This window comes from Mugil cephalus, chromosome 16 (assembly GCF_022458985.1).
Source record: "Mugil cephalus isolate CIBA_MC_2020 chromosome 16, CIBA_Mcephalus_1.1, whole genome shotgun sequence".
Lineage (NCBI taxonomy): Eukaryota > Metazoa > Chordata > Actinopteri > Mugiliformes > Mugilidae > Mugil > Mugil cephalus.
In genome coordinates this window covers 12,357,045-12,376,585 of record NC_061785.1, presented here as the reverse complement: position 1 = coordinate 12,376,585, position 19,541 = coordinate 12,357,045, and the positions used below count along the sequence as shown (strand labels likewise).

Sequence of the window (19,541 nt, the reverse complement as noted above, 5' to 3'; positions counted from 1 at the left end):
GTATTAACTGTAATAATCTCTAAAACACTCAAGCTGTGCTGCAAAAAAAAAAGAGGCCTCGGAAGGAACGAAAGGCACCAAGCCTCCCCGTGTGGTCAGAAAGTGCATAACTCTTAAAAATGAATGTGCTGCGACATACACTGATCAGCCACATCATTATGACCACCTACATTTCATTTTACCTCCTGCTGCTGCTTATCCTCACTAGTGTCGTGGGGGCTGCTGGAGCCTATCCCAGCTGTCATCGGGCGAGAGGCGTAGGGTACACCCTAGACACGTGGCCAGTCTATCACAGGGCCAACAGTCACACCCACGGGCAGTTTAGAATCACAGATTAACCTAAAGAGCATGTCTTTGGAGGGTGGGAGGAAACCAGAGTAACAGACGCAGGGTGAACAAGCAAACTCCACCCAGAAAGGCCTGAGTCAGACTCGAACCCGGACATGACCATCAAGAAAGGTAGTAAATACCACTGACCATCTTGAAACAATGCAATGTTGGCATTTATGTAGATGTTACACACACCTAGACCAGACCAGGCACCCCCACTCCATAGCAACGACACTCCTTGATGGCAGCAGCCGTCCTCAGCAGGATGCAGCCTGACACAGACACACACACAAGGTGTTGACCTGGCCTCCAAATTCACTAGATCCCAAACTGATCAAGTGTCTGTGAGATTCACTGGAACAAGCCTGATCCACAGAGGACCCTCCCCTCAGCCTATAGGACCCCCCCCCCCACTAACAACATCCTGTTGCCTTTTACTCTAGTTAATATGTTTAAATGCTACAAGTTTGATTTTTTTCTGTTTCTGTTTGAGGCCTCAGGCAGGTTTGCTTCACCATATGAGGTCTGGTCCACTAAAGGTTTCTTCTTGTACAAAAGGAGACTTTCTTTGCCACCTCGCCTAAGTGCTCTGAAACTTTCAAGTTCTGGGTTGTGTAACGTGTCTTGAGACAATATGAATTGTTACCAATACTGCATAAAAAAAAAAAAAAAAACGAACTGAGCTGAAAAGCTCCATAAATAAAATGTTTTCCCACTTTGGTGTGGAAGTACTCTCCTACTTAGAGCCCCGCCCTCAACCACATCCAACGCCTCAGGGAGAGTCAGACCTCATCACCCAACATCTCTTAATGTTTATGTGACTAAATCAGAGCAAATCCCTGCAGCCAAGTTCAACCTGGAACCAGAAGAGTGGACGCTGTTATAGCAGGAGATGAAAGATCCTCAACAACCACATGTATGTGGGTGTAATTGTTTTTCTGGACACCAGTGTCCTCTCGCATACAAAAAAAAACTCTCAGCGGTGACTCAGTCTTTAGGCAGCGGGATCCCGACTGCCGTCTGCTGTCCCTGCATCTGCTGCTCAGCACGGGCCACCTGGTCCTGGGTGCAGCAGTCCTGCAGAAACACGGCGGCTAGATTTCGCAGACGGGGGCTCTCCGAGAGGGAGAAGCGCAGCATGCACTGCAGGATGCCCGGCTCGGTGATCTGAGGGCTTGACGCAGGAGTAGTGAGGTTCATTAGGGTGGTGATGGCTGACAAGACTGTTTCTTCCCTCTGGCTTGACAGACAGTTTGTGACCAGGCTGATCCCGCTGCTCTGCAGGATGATGTCTCTGCATTCAGGGTCCATGCTGAGGTTACACAGGCCCCCTGAGAACACACAGGAAAAGAGGGAAATAGGATGAATATCACTGTCTTATCAAAAACAATGAAAGAAATGATTTATACTTTGTCTTGTGATGCTCACCCATCCCAAACTCCACGAAGTTCTCATTCTCCTCAGTCAACATGTCCAAGAAGAGGTCGGCCACTTGAAGGTCCTTCAGATACTCTGTGTTCTTTGGGTCGTACGCAAAATTAGCCAAGTTAGCCAGAACCTGCTCTTTTGCCTCTGATGAAGAGAAAAGAAGATTATTGGGACAAATTCATTACCGTCGACAATCAGCTAACAACAGCTCATCATGAATATATAGGAAACAACATGAACTCCTCACTATCTAGTAAGAGGCGGCGGCACAGAAACAATCCACCAGAGGGCGCTGACAAGCTTTCAATGTAGACAAAAATACAATTTAAAAAGACAAAATAAATGTATTTCTTAATTTAATGCTCTTGTCATAAAATAACTATTAACATTTTACATATTGTACTGTTTCAAGTATTAACTCTTATTTAAATAAAACACATTTTATATACATTTTAATGAATCTGTTAGTAGTTAATGAACAAACAACTTCATGCCTCCTCCACTAGACGACATGCATTCTTCTTTTGTCTTTGAATTGATTTTATTTCCATTTCATCTTTTCAAAAATAAATAAATAAATAAAAAAAAACCTGGAGACCTTAGAGAGTTCTTTAGATCTTAGCGCGATGTCACCTCATTTCATCTGACAATCTAATTAATTGAATTATAAATTATGACAGCAAAATGGCAGAATTTTATTTTAGGAAAAATTCTCGCTGCCAAAATTCTCACGTATATTTAAACAATTTCAGTGATTACCCTTTACTTACCCATCACTGGCTAACTAACTACATTTATAGCTCCTTTCACACTTCAATCGCACAAACGGGACATTATAATCTGTATGGAGAGACTGCGTGTATTTGACAGCACTAGTTTCAGCTTTGTATATATCTGTATTTAATGCCGAGTCTACTGTAAGGTTTTGTTTTTTGTGACAGTAGCTTCCTTTTATATTACATTACGGCTGCGTCTTTAATAAAGGTGAAGTTTTAGAGATATCGCTCAGGACTCGGAGGTTTTGATGGACTTCATAGTAAAATCAAATCACTGAAAAGTGTGATAAATAAAACTGTTCTTACCTTCACTGTCGGTGTCCTGAAATTCAGTGACCAGAGTTTGTAAATATGCAAACCGGTCAGAGGCTTCGGATGAGTCGTTTCTCGACATCATTCAGCAATAACTCAATTTAACTACTTTATACAAACACTAAAGGCTAATATTCAGAGTTGTTTTCAACTGTTTCCCGGTTTGGTCCGGTCCTAAAATGCGTCCGTGAAGCTTATCCTATAAGAGCAAAGTTCCGCTTTGTTCCTGTTTAAAATAATCTTTTAACATTAGCGAAAACTCGACCAGAATCAACATTTAACATAAGCAAACAATATTAAAAAAATGTTCTCAGCTGGTTAAACTGTCATGATATTGATTCAGTAATTTCATAAAATATGGAAACTGAAGCAGTACGCTGAAGTTAGCTTTAGATTCAGACCGTTAGGCGTTTTTTTTATGATTTCTTAATTTTAATTTATTTTAATGATAAATGATTAAATACTTAAATCTTTAAAACTAAATCCAATTAAATTACAAAAAAATATTTCATTTATAAATTTTCAGCTGATATAACCGGAAGAGAACTTCCGCGTCGTACCGGAAGTCGCAGTACGTGATTAACTGCAGGACAAGAAGGAGGCGTGTGTGTTTAGTAACGTACCTCCTGCCAATGCTCAGTGGTAAAGGTCAGATAGAAAACTAATGCAGTTTTAATTTTATTTTTGTAGCCGTTCACTGGAATTTAGACGCGATGCAGCAACACAAACTGTCCGCCGTGAAGCGTCTATCCAAACCGGTTCTGTTCGGGACCATCATTGTTGGACTGGCCACTGCTTTCTTTAACAGGTAAGAGTTACATATTGTGGTGTCACCTGTTAAATTAAATGTCGCTTTTCTTTACCTAGCAATATTAATCAAAGCTGAATATTGTACAACTTAAAATGTGCTATTTATAGCTTTCTTTAAATTAATCCTATCAGAAACTATTTGTACGGAAGCATGGCTACTTTAACCTCCCCTGCTAACCTCTTCTGTACCTGGCACACTTATTTTTATTGTCTAAAAAACTAAAACAATGATAACATGTCTGTACAGTCTTTTTTTTTTTGTACTATTTAAGTTAAGTAGGGCAAAATTTGTGATCAGTAATATCATGACCTATATACCGTTGATTATCTTGATATCATGTCACCTCTCAGTGGGTGGGATGAACCAGTCGGCCAGTGAACATTTTGTCCTCAAAGTTGATGTTAGAAGCCGAAAAAATGGAAGGATTTAACTTTGACAAAGACCAAAGTGTTGGTGGTTAGACAAATGGTTGGACTTGGAAGGAAATGGTCTGGTCTGACGGATCATGTTTCCTTTTATATCACATGGATGTACATGTGTTGCTTACCTGGGGAACACATGGCACCAGGATGCATTTATGTGGATGTTATGTTGACATCCACATGTTGCATATACTTCAGACCACGTCCCTCCTTTGGTTGAAACAGTTTTCCTTGAAGGAGGTGGAACAACAACAACAAGTTCAAGGTGTTGACTCGGCCTCCAAAATTCACAGATCTCAATCCAGTCCAGCATCTGTGGGATGTTCTGGAAAAGCAAGTCCTATCCATGGAGGCCTCACCTCTCAACTTATAGCATACATTAAAGGATACCACCGCGCACCTTCAGAGAGTTCTAGAGGAGTCCATGCCTTGATGGATCAGGGCTGGTTTGGCAGCAAAAGGAGAACCTAAATTATACTAGGCCAGTGGTCCTAATGTTATGGCTGATTGATGTGGATACATAGATTGAAATATGGCCTGTGGGAGCATTTTAGGTTATGTCTTTCCATCCAGTTATAGCACAAGTTTTATTAGAACAAGTGTAATACCTGGTCATTTGGCAAAAATTTGGATTTCAAGTTAAGATTGTTAATTAAATTATTCATGATTGTTGATCTACCAATAGTATAAAAGTTTATTCTATCAAATGTCAGATAATTGTGACAAATTTCTCTAGGAACCCATGTTAACATATCCAAAAAAAATACCCAGTTTATTATAAAATATAACAAACAAAAGCTTTAAATTCTTGAAAATATCTGGAGTTTTTTTTTTCTTAAGAAAATAGCTGAAACTTTTTATTTTACTTCTGTGAATTGAATAGTTGTTTGGAGCTTTTGTAATTTTGTAGTTAAAGTAAATGTTAAAATGCTTGTATTATGGCGTTGGATATTAGATTGATATTATAAAAGTAAATGTGTAGCAGGACCAGCTCCGATTAACTGTGAAATTCTCTGTCTTGTAGGCACAGGTTCTTTGAAGACGTGGTCGAGATCAGGGAACGGGAGCGAGCCCTCAACGAGATCAAGAAGATGGAGGTCCTGCAGAGGCGGCAGAGGCAGATAGAGGAGCTGGCTGAGAAGAAGAAGCAAGCGGGGAGCGGCTGAACGCAACAAACCGGACTTCACCGGTGCAGATATAGACAAAGACATTATCCAGGCTTTCATATTCCATCCTTCGGGCCTGCTTTCCGTAATGGATGTGTTTAAGTAATCCTCACATATTTGTTTCCAGTACCAGCGAACACGTCTGTACTGGTCACATGTGCCACGCAAGGACGGTTTGAATTCCAATCGGTGTAGCTACTATTTGAGACATAAATGATTTGGTGAAAGCCTTGTACTTGCACGTTTGTCCAGCGGGTGGCAGACTCCAACCTTCAGGACCCATAATAGTGCAAGTTAAACAAGTTAAAGCTCTTCAACTTTAACTCGTGTTGCCTGTAGATTATGAGTGTTATTGCTCCTGTTGGTTTCTGTTTATTTCCATCCGGCGTCTAAATCAAACAGCAGCCTCCAGTCTTTCACAAGGAAGAAACATTAAGTCCTCCATCATTTTGTCAGTTTATTAAATTTCATGTGAATCTTTTCTCTGTGATGGATCCAGGCACATCTCAGGAGACGGCTGATTGATTTTCACATTGTGTAGGAATGAATTTAAAGTGTTAGCTGCTGGTAACAGAGGGAAAACTAGTGAATTAATTCTAATATAACAGTCCTGCACTAAACCTTGGCTACATCACAAAGATTGTAATTTAACAGGACGATCATTTTGGAGGATGTGGTTTGACTAAACATTTAGTAAAACTACAAACCAGCTGAATCAACAGCTCTCTGTTATTTTAAACAAGAGAATGTTTTCAGTAGTGTGCCCAATAAACTTGCAAGTGAATGGTGGAAGAAGTATTCAAATCCTTTACTTGGCTACATAACATGTACAAAAAGTCCTAAATTAAAATGATTCACTCAATAAATGGAGTATAAATAAAGTAAAATGTGTTATTTTATCATTATAAGAGTGTCAAATAATTAATAATAGACCAAACACATGGTGATTTAAGATGTGTAGCCAGTTTTAAGTCCATTATATATTACTGGCATTTCAGACATATTATACATGTAAAATCTTAACCCGAGCGTAGCAAACCTGTGAAGTTCTTATAGATATGTCCTCAGTCAGCCAGGTAAGACCAAGACAAAGACACCTGGATTTTTCTACAAGATGTTTCTAACCTACAGCTGGGTGATACGTGTGGGCGGTGTCCACCTGAAACTCACATGCCTGCAGTCCGTTAACATCCAGATTTCACCTGTAATTGGATTCACGATGAGGCTGTAAATAACACTCACCAGTAATAAGAGAAAGTTACAGATTCATGACTACTAATTTCATTATCTTTCATTATCAAGACCAGAAACTCTGCAGAGAGAGATCCTCTGTAATTAGAGCCATGGTCTCAGACTCGAGACATGTTTCAGGTGGAGACCACCCACAGATGTTCCTCATGAACAGCTAAACTGACCGCCACAAAAATAAATCAAGAAATCCAGTTGTTTTTGTGGTTTTAAAATTGTAAATTCAAAATCTTTGGTGAAGTGGTTAGCACCGTATCCTCACAGCAGAGAGAAGGGCTCTGGGTTCAAACCCATCAAGGCCTTTCCATCATCTCCTTGTGCCTGCCTGAGTTTTCTCCAGGTGCTTCCTCCCACGCTCGTCCACACATGCTGGAATTATTACAACCGGTGATTATTAGTTTTTAAACAAAATCAGCGAGAGGTTTGAGTAGGAGGTGGAGTATAATTACATGTTTTATTGAAACATGCTACAAAAGAAATCTGAAATAAATTAAACCCACGATAACAAACAGGCAATATTGCACTTGAAAGGGGAAAAAAAATAAAAATAAAAAAAATTAAGTTCACACAAAAGTGCTTCACTTGCGGAACTGAAAGTGTGTTTGTGTAATGAGTCGGATAAAACACAACAGAAAGTATAAACGCTGGTTAAACTGGTCTGAACACTACGACGCATCCATCATGTTACCGGCTGGTTATCAACAACGATCAATATGACCAATACTGCACACGTCATGTCACCTACTTCAGAAGTTAGATGGTTTGACCCGCAACAGTGACACAAAGACTCACCGTCCCTTTTCTTTTAGGAGGCATTGAGACCTAACAGAAGTTACAGCTAAAAGCCAAATTCATTTTAGATCAAGTTTAACATGTTTTATAACGTTAATATTCAATGTAGACAAGTTCCTCTAAATTATTCCACACAACCCATTAATTAATGTGGGTTAATGAAACATTAGAGGACTGTTCCCTCAAAGCTTTCAACAGCAGTTGCATTATATTTATATATTTTTTGGACGACTTACTGATCCCAGAAACCACAAATCAGGGGAGATCCTCAGCGAGTCTACAGAGATTTATAGTCTTTGTGAGCCGTGTGGTCAAACAGCAGATACAGCAGCACAAACTAAACAGACAGGGGCCGATAAATACAGTGGGGGACGAAGCACAAGTGTCAAGACGGTGTGGGGAGACTTAAATTTTACAGTTTTACAGCCATTTGCGTCGTCTCTCTCTCTCTTTGCCCTGTGTCGGTTTCAGTGGAGGTTACCGTCACACAGCGAGCGGCACAAAACCGGAGGAGGCAGCAGGAGGGGCGGTGATGGCCGTCAGTTTACCGGGTTCCAGTCCGTTCATGTTCCTCCTGCAGAAAACAAAAAACAGTGACTTTAAAAACAGAAAGTCTTCAATCTAACCCATCACCAGTCACAGATTAAAGCTTCTGTAGTTTGACTGAAAGCCTCAGAATTTAAAAGGTGGTGAGTACAGAACCCCATTCCTGTCAGGTTAGGAAAAACCAAGTAGTAACCTCTGGTGATAAATGGAGCGAACAGGTGGGAACTGCAGTTCCTCTTATGTCCACTAGAGGCCACCTCCAAAGCTGCTCCCATGTTAAAATGTCTAAAGAGAATCTTCCAATCCTGACTTCTTATGCCTTTTTTATAGCATCAAAAAATGAACATTTCAACCAACTTTGTAAGTTTTTCCAGCCCCTGCGAAATTGAGAAATCGGCCAACTGCGGTTCCTCTAATGACCACTAGAGGGCTCCAAAAGTGCATCAATGCATACAGAGCTTCATGTTAAAATATCTGACTTCACAGTAAAAGCAAACACGTTTACGGCCTACCACATTACCCTCATGCTTCATCTAGCTGTTACTAAAGTAGAACTATGTTTCTGCAAAAGAGGTTGTCGTACTTGTTGGGATCTTAGAGTGTAAATATTATTTACAATATTCAGCAAACTGAAAAAAATAAATAAATACTCAAGTAACCTTTTAATTGTGTACTTTAGTATGGTTACTTAAATATAGTTCGTTACATTCCACCAAAGACAGGTTTGTGCTGACAAAACATTTATTTCCTGTTACATTTCCCCCTCAGACATCCTGACTCTTTCTAAAGACTAAAACAAGTGATGACATAAGATCATGCAGGGCACTCTGTCCTCATCATCAGCCTTCAACCTTCATCAACATCATCACACATTGCTAAAAATAGAAGCTGAACACTGAGGCTGGGAAGGAAGTTGGAGAGTCAGCGAGAAGCAGCCGGACCGACTGGTTCAACTGGGTTCTTCCGTTGTTGGGGAATGATCAGTATCCCTTGTCACTTTTGAACAAAGCGCTGGGCAGTTCATGGGGCAGTCAAAGCAATTCCTGATTTGGATATATTTGGATGTGGAGAATAAGTAAACAATGCCAAGAATATGAATTAAAGTCAGAAGGCAGATCTTATCCGACTGACGGTGAACATTATGTATTGTATACAACAACCGTGCCTACACAACAAGGACACTGTCTATCTGATTTCAGTGCAAACTGTCCTTCTCTCAACAGAAATGCACCGTCATCACACTGTGAACCACGTTTAGAGTCTGACAGCAAAAAATATACAGGGCATCTGGTGCTGGGTGCTCACCTCATATGAACGCACTTTGGAAAAACATTAGGTACACTAGTTAATACATTATAATGTAACTGTCCTTTACTAAATCCTCCTTCACAACCATTGTAGTGTTTCAGTTGTTGTTAAAACGGCATCAGAGAGGAGGGGAATCAACTGGACAATCATCATTTTGGAGGATGTCGTTTGCGGTTCTGTTTAACTGGTTGAATTAAGGACTAAAGTAACAGTAAAGTGTTGGTAATGGGAACATGTGTCCACAATGAAATCTCTCCAGATACATCCACAGCAAATGAGGATTCAACCAACAATTTCATTTAAGATCCTGAGCTTCGTTCCAGAGATACAAAGAGACACGACAAAAATACTACATTAAGGGTTAGAACTACATTAGTCTCACACTCAAAAATAAGAATGTCCACCACCATTAAACCACCACCACAACCACCTACCTCAAAAAGTTTGTTATCTAGCTCACAGTTATGGTTATAATGTTATTAGATGGGGAAGGAGGCTTGTTAGTACTCAGCATGCACCCTGACACACAGTGCTAACAGGCGAATTACCCAGAATTAATGCAGGGAACGTGACCATCTCAGTCCTGGTGGAGAAAATGCATACAAGTCTCAGACACTCCTCCATATTTCATATTTTATCCTTCACCGCAGTAACATGTCCACAAATATGACAGTCTTTAGGTTGCAGTGCTACAGGTGTGTCGATTTCACTCACGCTTTGTCAAAGTACGATGTGTGGAGCGCTTGCGAGTAGCTGGCCGTGTTCGCGTTCAGCGCGTTGCTGTTGTCGAGGCCGTAAGCCTTCCTCGCTTTCTGGTCCTTGGCAAAGTTCCTGCAGGCGGCGAGCTTCGACTCCAGGGCCTGCAGGGAGACAAAACGACGAGGGACTTTCTACATGAAGCTGGAGGAGAAAAACCGAGACCTGGACATCTGGAAGTTAAACACGGAGGAGGAAGAGCTCACCCCAACTTTCCGGAGTAAATCGCTGACGATGTTGAGGGCCGATATTCTGGCGGAGGGAGTGAGCGGCGAGTTGCTGCCGTAACCGTTCGATAGACCTGCACAGGAGATGGGAAAGATTCATGTGAGCGTCACACTGTGTACAGTGCTGAGTGTGCAAACGCTTCACTATCTACTGCCGTTTCAGAACCGTGAACAATACAGTCTGTTGTGCGTGTGCCCTGACATGAAGTTATGACACAAATTGTGCAACACAATGAGGGGTGACAGCACAGGTTAAGGTTATTGGTTGATCTTTGCCCTGACATCAGTTATTTTTGACAACAACACAAAGATTAGGATAATTACTGAGCCCTGCATGTCAACAACAACAACAACTCAGATTTCCAGTGTGCTTTCTGTGCTTGGTTAATGTGGAGAAAAGCAAAAATTTATAGTAGACTGAGCCGCAGCTACCTGTTGTGTTGGCAAAGGCGTTGTCCAGACCTTTGCTCAGTGGGGTGGCAGGCAGGGACAGAGAGGCCTGGACAGCACTGTCCATCTTCACATTGTCCTGTGTGGGTGAACTTGGAGCCGACATCCTGGTTACGTCGGCCTGCCTCTCCCGCACGGCGAGCTCCTGCCTCAAGTCTTTATAGAAAATACACAAAAAGGAAATATATTTGTACATATCTGACATTTTAATTCATTAAAGAGGAGGCGAAGCGCAGCAGCTGTATGTTATCGAGCAGGAAAAGAGATTGACGGTGCGTCTCATCAGTGAAGTCAATAATCACCTCTGGCTTCGTCCTTTAATCTCTGCACAGACACCAGCAGCGACTCCTTCTCATCCAGCTCGCTCTCCAGGAAGGCGTTCCTCTCGATGGCCTGGTTCAGGCGCTGCTCAAAGTTCTCCAGAGACACGATGGTGGCCCTGAGAGAACCGCATTTTATTAGCTCCCCGCGCATACCCTCAGAGGCAGGTCCTGCATTTTTTTTTTTTTTTTTTTTATTAATTATCCGTCAACTGATCCGGTTTAAGCCTGCAGTCTGTTGCATTTAAGCCATTTGCTGAACTGTTTTCAAATTTTATTTCATTTCAGTGAGTATGTAAAGACACCTTTTGGCTCTTTCCAAGTCGTCATTGGACTGTTCGAGCTCTCTGACGTATTTGTGGAGCTGCTCCTTGATGCTGCGTGTCTGGCCGAGGTCGTCCTCCAGCATGGAGATCTGCTTGTAGCTCTGGGAGTACTGCTGCTCCAGCTTCTCCTGAGGAGGAAGAGCGAGACGGATGAAGATGGATGGGGCACAGTGTTGACACGATGCATGCACTTAACCTACAAACAGGCCGGAGTGCGTCCTATAGGAAAACGATTAAACAGCTTCTGACGCACGCACGCGTGCCACGATCCATTTTTCAGTGCTCCCCTCGTTTTTTTTTCCCGTTCAGGCAGCGGATGGTTAAATGTGACCTATATATCCAGCAGCTCCGAGACAAACGGCTCGATAAATACCACCGGGCCCGTCTGCACGTCTGACCTATATGTGCTGTGAAAGTGGGGTCGGAATCGACGGCAGGAATCTGCACGAACGCAAGCACAAAGCACAATTATATATGTCACATTCATCTGATGTTGTGTTTTATGACTATTTGGGAACCACTGTTGTGCTACCATTAATGGTAGATTTGTGCGGTTTCTGGGGAGAGCAATAGAAGTTCCTCCAAAACCAAATTCACTTAATGCGTCTACTCTATATTCTACCAGACACCATGGCCCAGGCGTCTTAAACCTGCTGCAGCCTCGACTCACCCGGCTGGAAATGTGGCGCATGCATTTTGGTAATTATGGAGCGAGAATGAGACACGGTCTGATGCATTATTTATGAGCTGTAGCTGTAGCGATCAGCTGCACCGGGACATGGCCAGAGAAGGACAGGACAGGTGGCAAGATTGGAAACGATGTGCCTCAGCGCCACACGGAGGTGAGATCATCATTATGTAGGAATATCCTCCTTACCAAGGCCGGTGCATCCGTTAATAAATAACCATTTCACTATTGGGTTCCCAACAAGAACAAACCTACAAGAAATCAGACGTCCAACCCCGTTCTGTGATGCAAGGATGAGGCCTTGATATAAGTGTGATCTAGATATGACCTCATGCGTCCAACCACAAAGACAAAGCTGATGGCTAATAAAAAAGAAAGAAAGATGAATTAATAAACTGTGCACGTTTACGGCAGCAGCAGCTGTTCCAGCGTGACTTCACTTTTCCTCACTCCCAGGAGACCACACTAAAGGACATAAAAAGGCTACATCAATATTTAATTCAAGGGTACTCAGGAAGACATGCTGTACTCGTTTAGCACGTGTCTAATCTATTGTTAATATCACATACATGCACGTCTAACGCACATCCACAGCTAAGGTCCTTAAATACATTTATGAATTTTAACCAACAAAATGATTAACAGTGGAGGTCCAGCCCTTTCTGTGTTACTTCAGCAAAGATCTGCTGGGCCAATCAAAATCTTGGGGCGGGGCTTCATGTAGTGATTGACAGAAGAGTAACAGCGGTCATACACGTCACCTGAGCACCTGGAGTTGAATTAGAGTATTTGGAGGTCTGTCTAATTGTGTGAAGAGGCGTTTTTGTGTTTGTTTTTTTGTTCTCCCTGAATTAGTTTATACGTCCTAAGATGAAATCCAAATGCATATTCTAATAAGAAGTATGTCTGGTTATACAAGGCTAGTGGAGGTCAGGAAGATGTAAAAAGCTTTAACAAGTCCAGTTGCATTAGTTTTTTTGTTCGTTTGCTTAGCTTTGCTCTATGATATTTTGACAGGAACCCTTCCTTCCTCATTGCTTCGCAGTTACCTTGAGGTTTTCGGCCTCATTCTTGAGTCTTTGGTTCTCCGACTGTAGGTCCTTCATGCGATGCTCGGCCTGGCCCAGCTGAGCCTCTAGCTCGGCCTCCAGCTCCCTGCTCCCCTCTTGAAACTCCAGCAGCTCCTCCTGGGCCTCCTGGCAGCTGTGGCAGACAGACAGAAACCCATTAGATAACAGGTCAGGACAGAAAGTGCTGCACTGCAGGTGGATGCATTCATTTACAGCTAAAAAACATTTATTTATTTTTTTTATCTTGTCTCAAAGAGAATTTTTGTCACAAAGAGAGTGTTTTTAGTAGATTAAACATTCAAATACATTTCTCTCATGCTGATTATTATCTATATTCTTTTATCCATAATCTATAATACTTAAAAAAAAACTACTAATTAGCTTTAGCATTTGTGTGAAATGGTAGCCAAGGAATGACAGCTGCTAGCATCGGGATGCTAAGCGGCTAGACCAGACATGCTGGTCAGTTTGAAGGTTTTGTGTGCACAAGTATATCTGAATAACATTATTGTTAAATACTTATTATATACATTTGATATGATGAGATTCTTGTAATGAATACTCAGGTCTTTATCTAGTATAAGAGATAATTTTTAACTTTTGTTTAAAATGAATTACAGAAGAGAAAAAAAAAAGAAAAAAGACCAAAACACATTGGCCATGTGATCACACACCAGCTCTAGCATGAATTGTTGATTATGTAAGAGTCTGCTGATATGACCCCCCTCCCACCCCCACACACACACACACACACACACACACACACACACACACACACACACACACACACACACACACACACACACACACACACACACACACACACACACACACACACACACACACACACACACACACACAAACCCAGCTGTCTATAAATGGCATCATGTGAGGCAAAGTGCTGGAGGTGGCTCAGGGCCAGGAAATCCATTTGTGTGTCCACTCCACTGTGGTGACGCTTAGTCAGAGCTGGCTTTGAACTGGTTTCGCTTTTGAAAAGGGTTGTAAATTTGCACACTGGTGCTTCCCCTTCACAGAAAATTCTCCAGCCGGTGCATCTGAACAGCAGGGGGGAACCCTCCAGGGGTCAAATGGAGTCATCTACTCGATTTTCCACCTTATTTAACATTTAACACTTAAAATTTCCACCGATTACGCGATGGTTATGGATTCTGAATCAGCTCAGGTATTAATATACTGCAGAGGTAAGATTATGCTAGTTTCAAACTGTGGCCAATGTCAGGGGATTGTTAAGGGATTTGTTGTCATGAAGTTAGCACAGAATAAAACTCACAGTCAATTGTCACGTCTGATGCTCAGTTTCAGGCCTGACATACTGGATTCTTCAGATCAGGCTGTTGTTGTGCCAATAAAGTGTGATCTGAACAAATCCTAATAAAACATTATCTTTTCATTTAACCTACAACAATAAATCTTATTGGCTTCTCAAGGGCAATCGAATCCAACTAAGTTTGGTCTCCAACAACTTCTGAGAAAACTACAAGTCTTTTAGTTGGTAAATATTCTATTCTCTTCACTAGCTACCTTTTAACTTAATCCATCTACCATTTTTTTTGTAGGACAGGTTGGAAAAATGAACTCATTAAGATCAAGAAGCAAAACTGTAAGAAAAACGGGGACGTTCAACAGCCAAAAACCAAAGACAACACAGTGACAGCAAGTGAGAGTGAAGCAAAATGGTGAAGTTGTGAACCACAAAACCTAATCCATGAACACAAAGATGTTAAAAAAATGTAAGGGAAATTGTATTTCTCTTTAGAAATAATTTTATTTCTCTGATTTAAAGACACGCCACTGTCACCTGAGGCCTCTGAATCTGTTCCACAATAATGGTTTCCTTACTGAACGATGTAACAGCCTGAAGGGAAACATGACAAAACATGACCCGAGACTAAAGAGTTTTAAAGGTGCTGATCAAGATCATGTGAAAAACTACATAACAGCCTAAAATGCAGTTATTCAGCTATTTAAAGCAAGGATGTTAAACTCAACTTAAACTTTGATGAATGATCATTTTCAGAAAACAACTGACTCTGGTTTTTCAGTTTGTGAGGTCAATTATAGGATCATTAAAGCCATTACAATATTAGGTGCCTCAATAACACAGTTATTTTTAATATTATCAATTCTGAAGAAAAACACTTATATCACATAACATATGAGGATGTGGCCTCGACTCTGAAGGAACCTATTGTCTAGAGACTCTTACATAACTGGGCGTAGGCCTTGGTTTGTTTCCTTTATCGTCGGGTATATTCGTTTCAATCAGCTGACTGCGGCACATTAGAGTGCAAGATAAGATTTCAGCTCATGTTAGTCGTCGGCTCATGAATAATGGTGAGAATTATTATTATAAACCCATTCCGAGATGGAATGACAAAAGAGACACGGGAGCCTTTTATGTTCGATGCGAAACGAGAGCCGTCGCTTTGGGGAAGAAGGAATAAGCTTTCACCGCTCATCCCGTATCCATTAAAAGTGTCACAGGATATGCCAACTCTGCTTTTTAATTGAAAGGGTAAGAATGGCTGACAAGACACCCGGCGAAGCATTCCTAAAGTGAGCAGTCGTTCCCACAGACAGAGGCGTGGAGACAGTACCAAAGGTTCTGTTCAGACTTTGCATTAACACCCAACTCGGGAAATCTGATCCCAAGAGGCCAGCTTTGAGTATCTGTGCTCACACCTAGTGCTAAAATCTGTCCACCTCTGTCCCCAGCCAGCACTTAAGATCGCATCCTTTTTCTCATGGTCAACAAATGTGTTTAGTCAAAGTTGTACTTTGGCTACATAAGTACTTTACTGTACCATAAACCAATTATTTTAGATACTGTACTTGCAAGAAATACTTTACTAGAAGTGAAAAAAAAAAAAGAAAACAGAATAGCTGCAGCCTTATCCTTTGAACTCCTGAGACCTTATGTCCTCATATGGGGACTTCAAGTTTTATTGTGGCAGCTTTTTTCCTTTCATTTAAACTTTTATCCTCATACCTAGATAGTTAGATAGTTGGTGTAAAAACACGATAGCGGTCATTTCAGTGGATTTATTCTGCAGCCATAACAAAATAAGTAAAAATCCTTTTTATAGTTCTCAGTCCCTACTAATCTCAAATACCTTGGAGAAATTAAAAGTGCATACCAAACTAAAGCTAAGGTCTCAGGAGGTTAACCAAAGGGCCGATGTTACTGAAGAAGTTACATACCCTTTCTTGTACTTGAGGGAAAGAGCCTTCCAGAAGTCAATTTCCTCATCTTTTGAGGTGAATTTTGGTATCATGTCCATCTCCATTGAGAAACAAATCTACACAGGAAGGAATAACAAAGAGGAAACAAAATTATGGTGGAATAAAAGAGAGTTTGTTGTGATTTACAGTCTTGTGTGAAATCTTTGCTGGGAAAAAATCCTTCTTTTCATAGTCGTTCTCTAAGCCCTTACATCCCTACAACAACATCAAGTGAGAACTAGATTTCCAAACCAATTATTAAAACCGCAGAGTTTAAACAGTAGTTTAATTCTCAAGACATCGCAGACTGACCTAAATAAGATCACACTGACAATATATAATGCTTTAAATGTGGTGCACCAGCTAGCTCTTCTATCCTGTAATCAGCAAAAAATAAAAATAAATCAAACATTAACCTGCATAATTTTTTAAAAATAAAGAAGAGTTCACAGGAGAAACACTGAAGAGGAGCCTCGTTCATCACAGTGACTCATAATTAGTGTGAAGTTAAACCTTACACAGTAAATTAGCTGTGAGCAGACTGAAAAATTAGGCTAAAGATGCAGCAAAACCACGTGACCCAAACAATACTGCACCATATTTCTGCTGAGTGTCACAAGTGTCGTTTTGTTGAAACAGAAAGGCTTAGGTCAGTTAATTAAAAGCTAAAGCCTTGATTTGTTTAAGATCATTTAATGCCATTGTGTAATGCTAATGATGCACAGGTGACTCAACAGTCTGTTTTCTTTACGGTTAGAAGGTGAAGAATGACAGGATTCTGGTGACGTAGACCAAAATATGCAGAAAACATTCTTGGTGTGGTTTTATGTGACCTAACACCGAAACTTTCATTTGTGAACGGAATAAGAAGTGAAAAGGTGTTTTAACTAAATCCAAGATTTGAGTTGAGGCCCCTTTTTTCCATACAAAGAAATAAATAAGTGACTGAACATCGAGAGAGAGTGTCCAACAAGTGATTTCCAGATTTACCAAATTAAAGAGAAAACTATGAGATTAAAGGAGAAATGGTTTGATTTAAAACGTCAAAATGAAACACTAAAATCAAACTGACAGCCAGTCTGAGCTGTGAGATCTAAAATGTAATTATTACTCCTATGCCTTTCCTGTATTCCAGTATAGAACAAACCGTGCTGGCAAGCATGACTCAAAGGATATGATGGGAACAGGCTGACATCATGCTTTAGACCTAGACTGAATACTGATCAGTAGGATTTATGTTTAAAATGTGATCTAAATAAACCAATCGATACACGAAACAATGTCTAACTCAGCTAATCAGTTCATTTTATTTTAAAGTCTGTTTTTCCAAGAACCAGCACCAAAGTTAGCATGTGGTTAGCTTAGTTTAGAACTGGAATTATGATTGGAAATAGAGGGAAACTGCTAACCTGTCAGTCCAAATGTTAACACAACAAAACCAAAAACAAACAAACAGGTACATCTTAAGTTGAGAGATTAGGAAAATCTAATTTCTTTTAGTATTTCCTGTAGTATTTCGTATGTTTCACTGCAAATTCCTCTCTGAACAATACAAATTACATTAAATCATACGATCACTAAAATGATATTACAACTGAGGAAACAAACCCAAAACAAGCCATTTTTTACAGAACAATCCATTTTATATACATTAATATTGATGTTTATTTGAAATATGGGTCAACATGTAGATACCGGAACAATATTGTAAATCGATGGAGATTTAAACAAGTCACACAGTAATCATCACCCATCACCAAATACTATTTAATTATTTGAATTTCTCACTTATAAAAATGACCCTGTTGAACATTGATCATATGGTAATCTATATAAGCAGAGCCACCGCCTGAAGGGGAGGAGATGATCTAAAAAATATATATCTCCTACACAGAAAGGATATTTAAATAGAAGCAATAAAAACAAACAAATTTAATGATCAGTTTTGAATTTCAACCTAAAATTAGGAAAAATCAGGTCGGAAGCAGCGATGATGCTGAGCTCAGCTGTCAAAACTGGGTGTGCAAACAAGCCGAGGAAACGAGGAGAGAATAACCACATAAAAAGACCCGCTGCTACGCGGATTTGACGAAAAGCACCAAAGCTTTAAAAGCAAAGAGAAGAGAGAGCAGCTATGCTGAATTCAGTACCTGAACATCGCCCGTAGCCGTGTTGTTTATCGGTTCATGATGGTCGGTGGTGTGAGCCGCTGAGGCCAGTCCGTCCTCTCTGCTGTCTGCTGAGCTCTGCTGGCTATTTAAAGGGAAATACACCCTAAATACGAATATTGGTCACAGTTTTAATTTGACACCTCAATAGCAGAAAGAACTGAGAATTAATTGATGCTAATAATTAAATTATATATTATATCATATATATATATATAGAAAATATTACGATATCACTAACAAATTCTAAGCTAAAAAAAAAACTAAATATTACAATTACTGCTAGGTTAAGCAAACAGCTAACTCTGATTGTTTATATAATACTACTACTACTACTACTACTACTACTACTACTACTAATAATAATAATAATAATAATAATAATAATAATAATAACAATAATAATAATAATAAAATTATAAAATTATACTGACGAAATAAATGTAATATTCTGTTTTAGGGTAGATTTCCGTCAGTTGTTTTCTTGTTCGAGGGCTTCAGTGCTGCGCAACAACTGCGCATAACACGAGGTAAACGTTAAATTAGCATCACCTGCCGGCTGTCGACGACAACAGCGTTTGGTACCACCGTGTTATCAAACTAACACAAGGTGAAAGTCTAAATTATGAGATATAACATTTAAAATTACTTTACAAGTATACGTGACAAAATACATATATTTTTAATTATTACTTCCTAAATAAACTTTATGTAATTAAAAGCCAGAATTATGCGATAATAAGAACTAATAAAAATAACCTTTTACTTACTTTAACTTCAAAATTAAGAGGAAAAATCTGCCTCTTGCAAGTAAAAATTATGTGGTAGACGAAACATATGAGATGTATCATTCAAAATTTAAGTAAAATATTGAAATAAAGGGTCAAAATTGGTCTTGCAAATAAAAATAATGGATAAAGATGTCTCATAAATAAACTTCTTGGGATAATTAGTCTAAACTGAGACAATAATAATAATACATTTAATAATAAAATCTAAATGTTTATTTACATAATAATTCGGAATAATGACATATAACTACCTAAATGTTATTTACTGGCAATAAATAAATAAAAAGGTACAAATATATACAGTTTCACTTTCAAATAACATCAGATTTTTTTTAAAATGCCTGACAAATCTAAATAACC

General features: G+C 39.9%; 2 protein-coding genes across 3 annotated transcripts; both read right to left on the bottom strand.

The window, feature by feature from the left end:
• Window positions 1–765: 765 nt before the first annotated feature.
• On the bottom strand, window positions 766–3,012 carry armc7 (armadillo repeat containing 7). The gene is made up of 3 exons (XM_047609444.1): window positions 2,841–3,012; window positions 1,759–1,902; window positions 766–1,661 (listed from the first exon to the last, which is right to left on the bottom strand). The coding sequence occupies exons 1-3, from the start codon at window positions 2,929–2,931 to the stop codon at window positions 1,318–1,320; spliced, it is 579 nt and encodes a 192-aa protein (XP_047465400.1). The 5' UTR covers window positions 2,932–3,012; the 3' UTR covers window positions 766–1,317.
• A 3,909-nt stretch (window positions 3,013–6,921) lies between these two features.
• On the bottom strand, window positions 6,922–18,459 carry ndel1a (nudE neurodevelopment protein 1-like 1a). 2 transcript variants are annotated; one of them, XM_047609167.1, is made up of 10 exons: window positions 18,373–18,459; window positions 16,202–16,299; window positions 12,956–13,109; window positions 11,198–11,346; window positions 10,875–11,011; window positions 10,555–10,728; window positions 10,102–10,196; window positions 9,854–9,999; window positions 9,688–9,722; window positions 6,922–7,859 (listed from the first exon to the last, which is right to left on the bottom strand). In XM_047609167.1, exons 2-10 carry the CDS (start codon window positions 16,285–16,287, stop codon window positions 7,849–7,851), a joined length of 987 nt encoding a protein of 328 aa, XP_047465123.1. In that variant the 5' UTR covers window positions 16,288–16,299; window positions 18,373–18,459; the 3' UTR covers window positions 6,922–7,848. The 2 variants fall into 2 exon arrangements, with proteins under 2 accessions (XP_047465123.1, XP_047465122.1); XM_047609166.1 differs by lacking the exon at window positions 9,688–9,722.
• Between the last annotated feature and the right edge of the window lie 1,082 nt (window positions 18,460–19,541).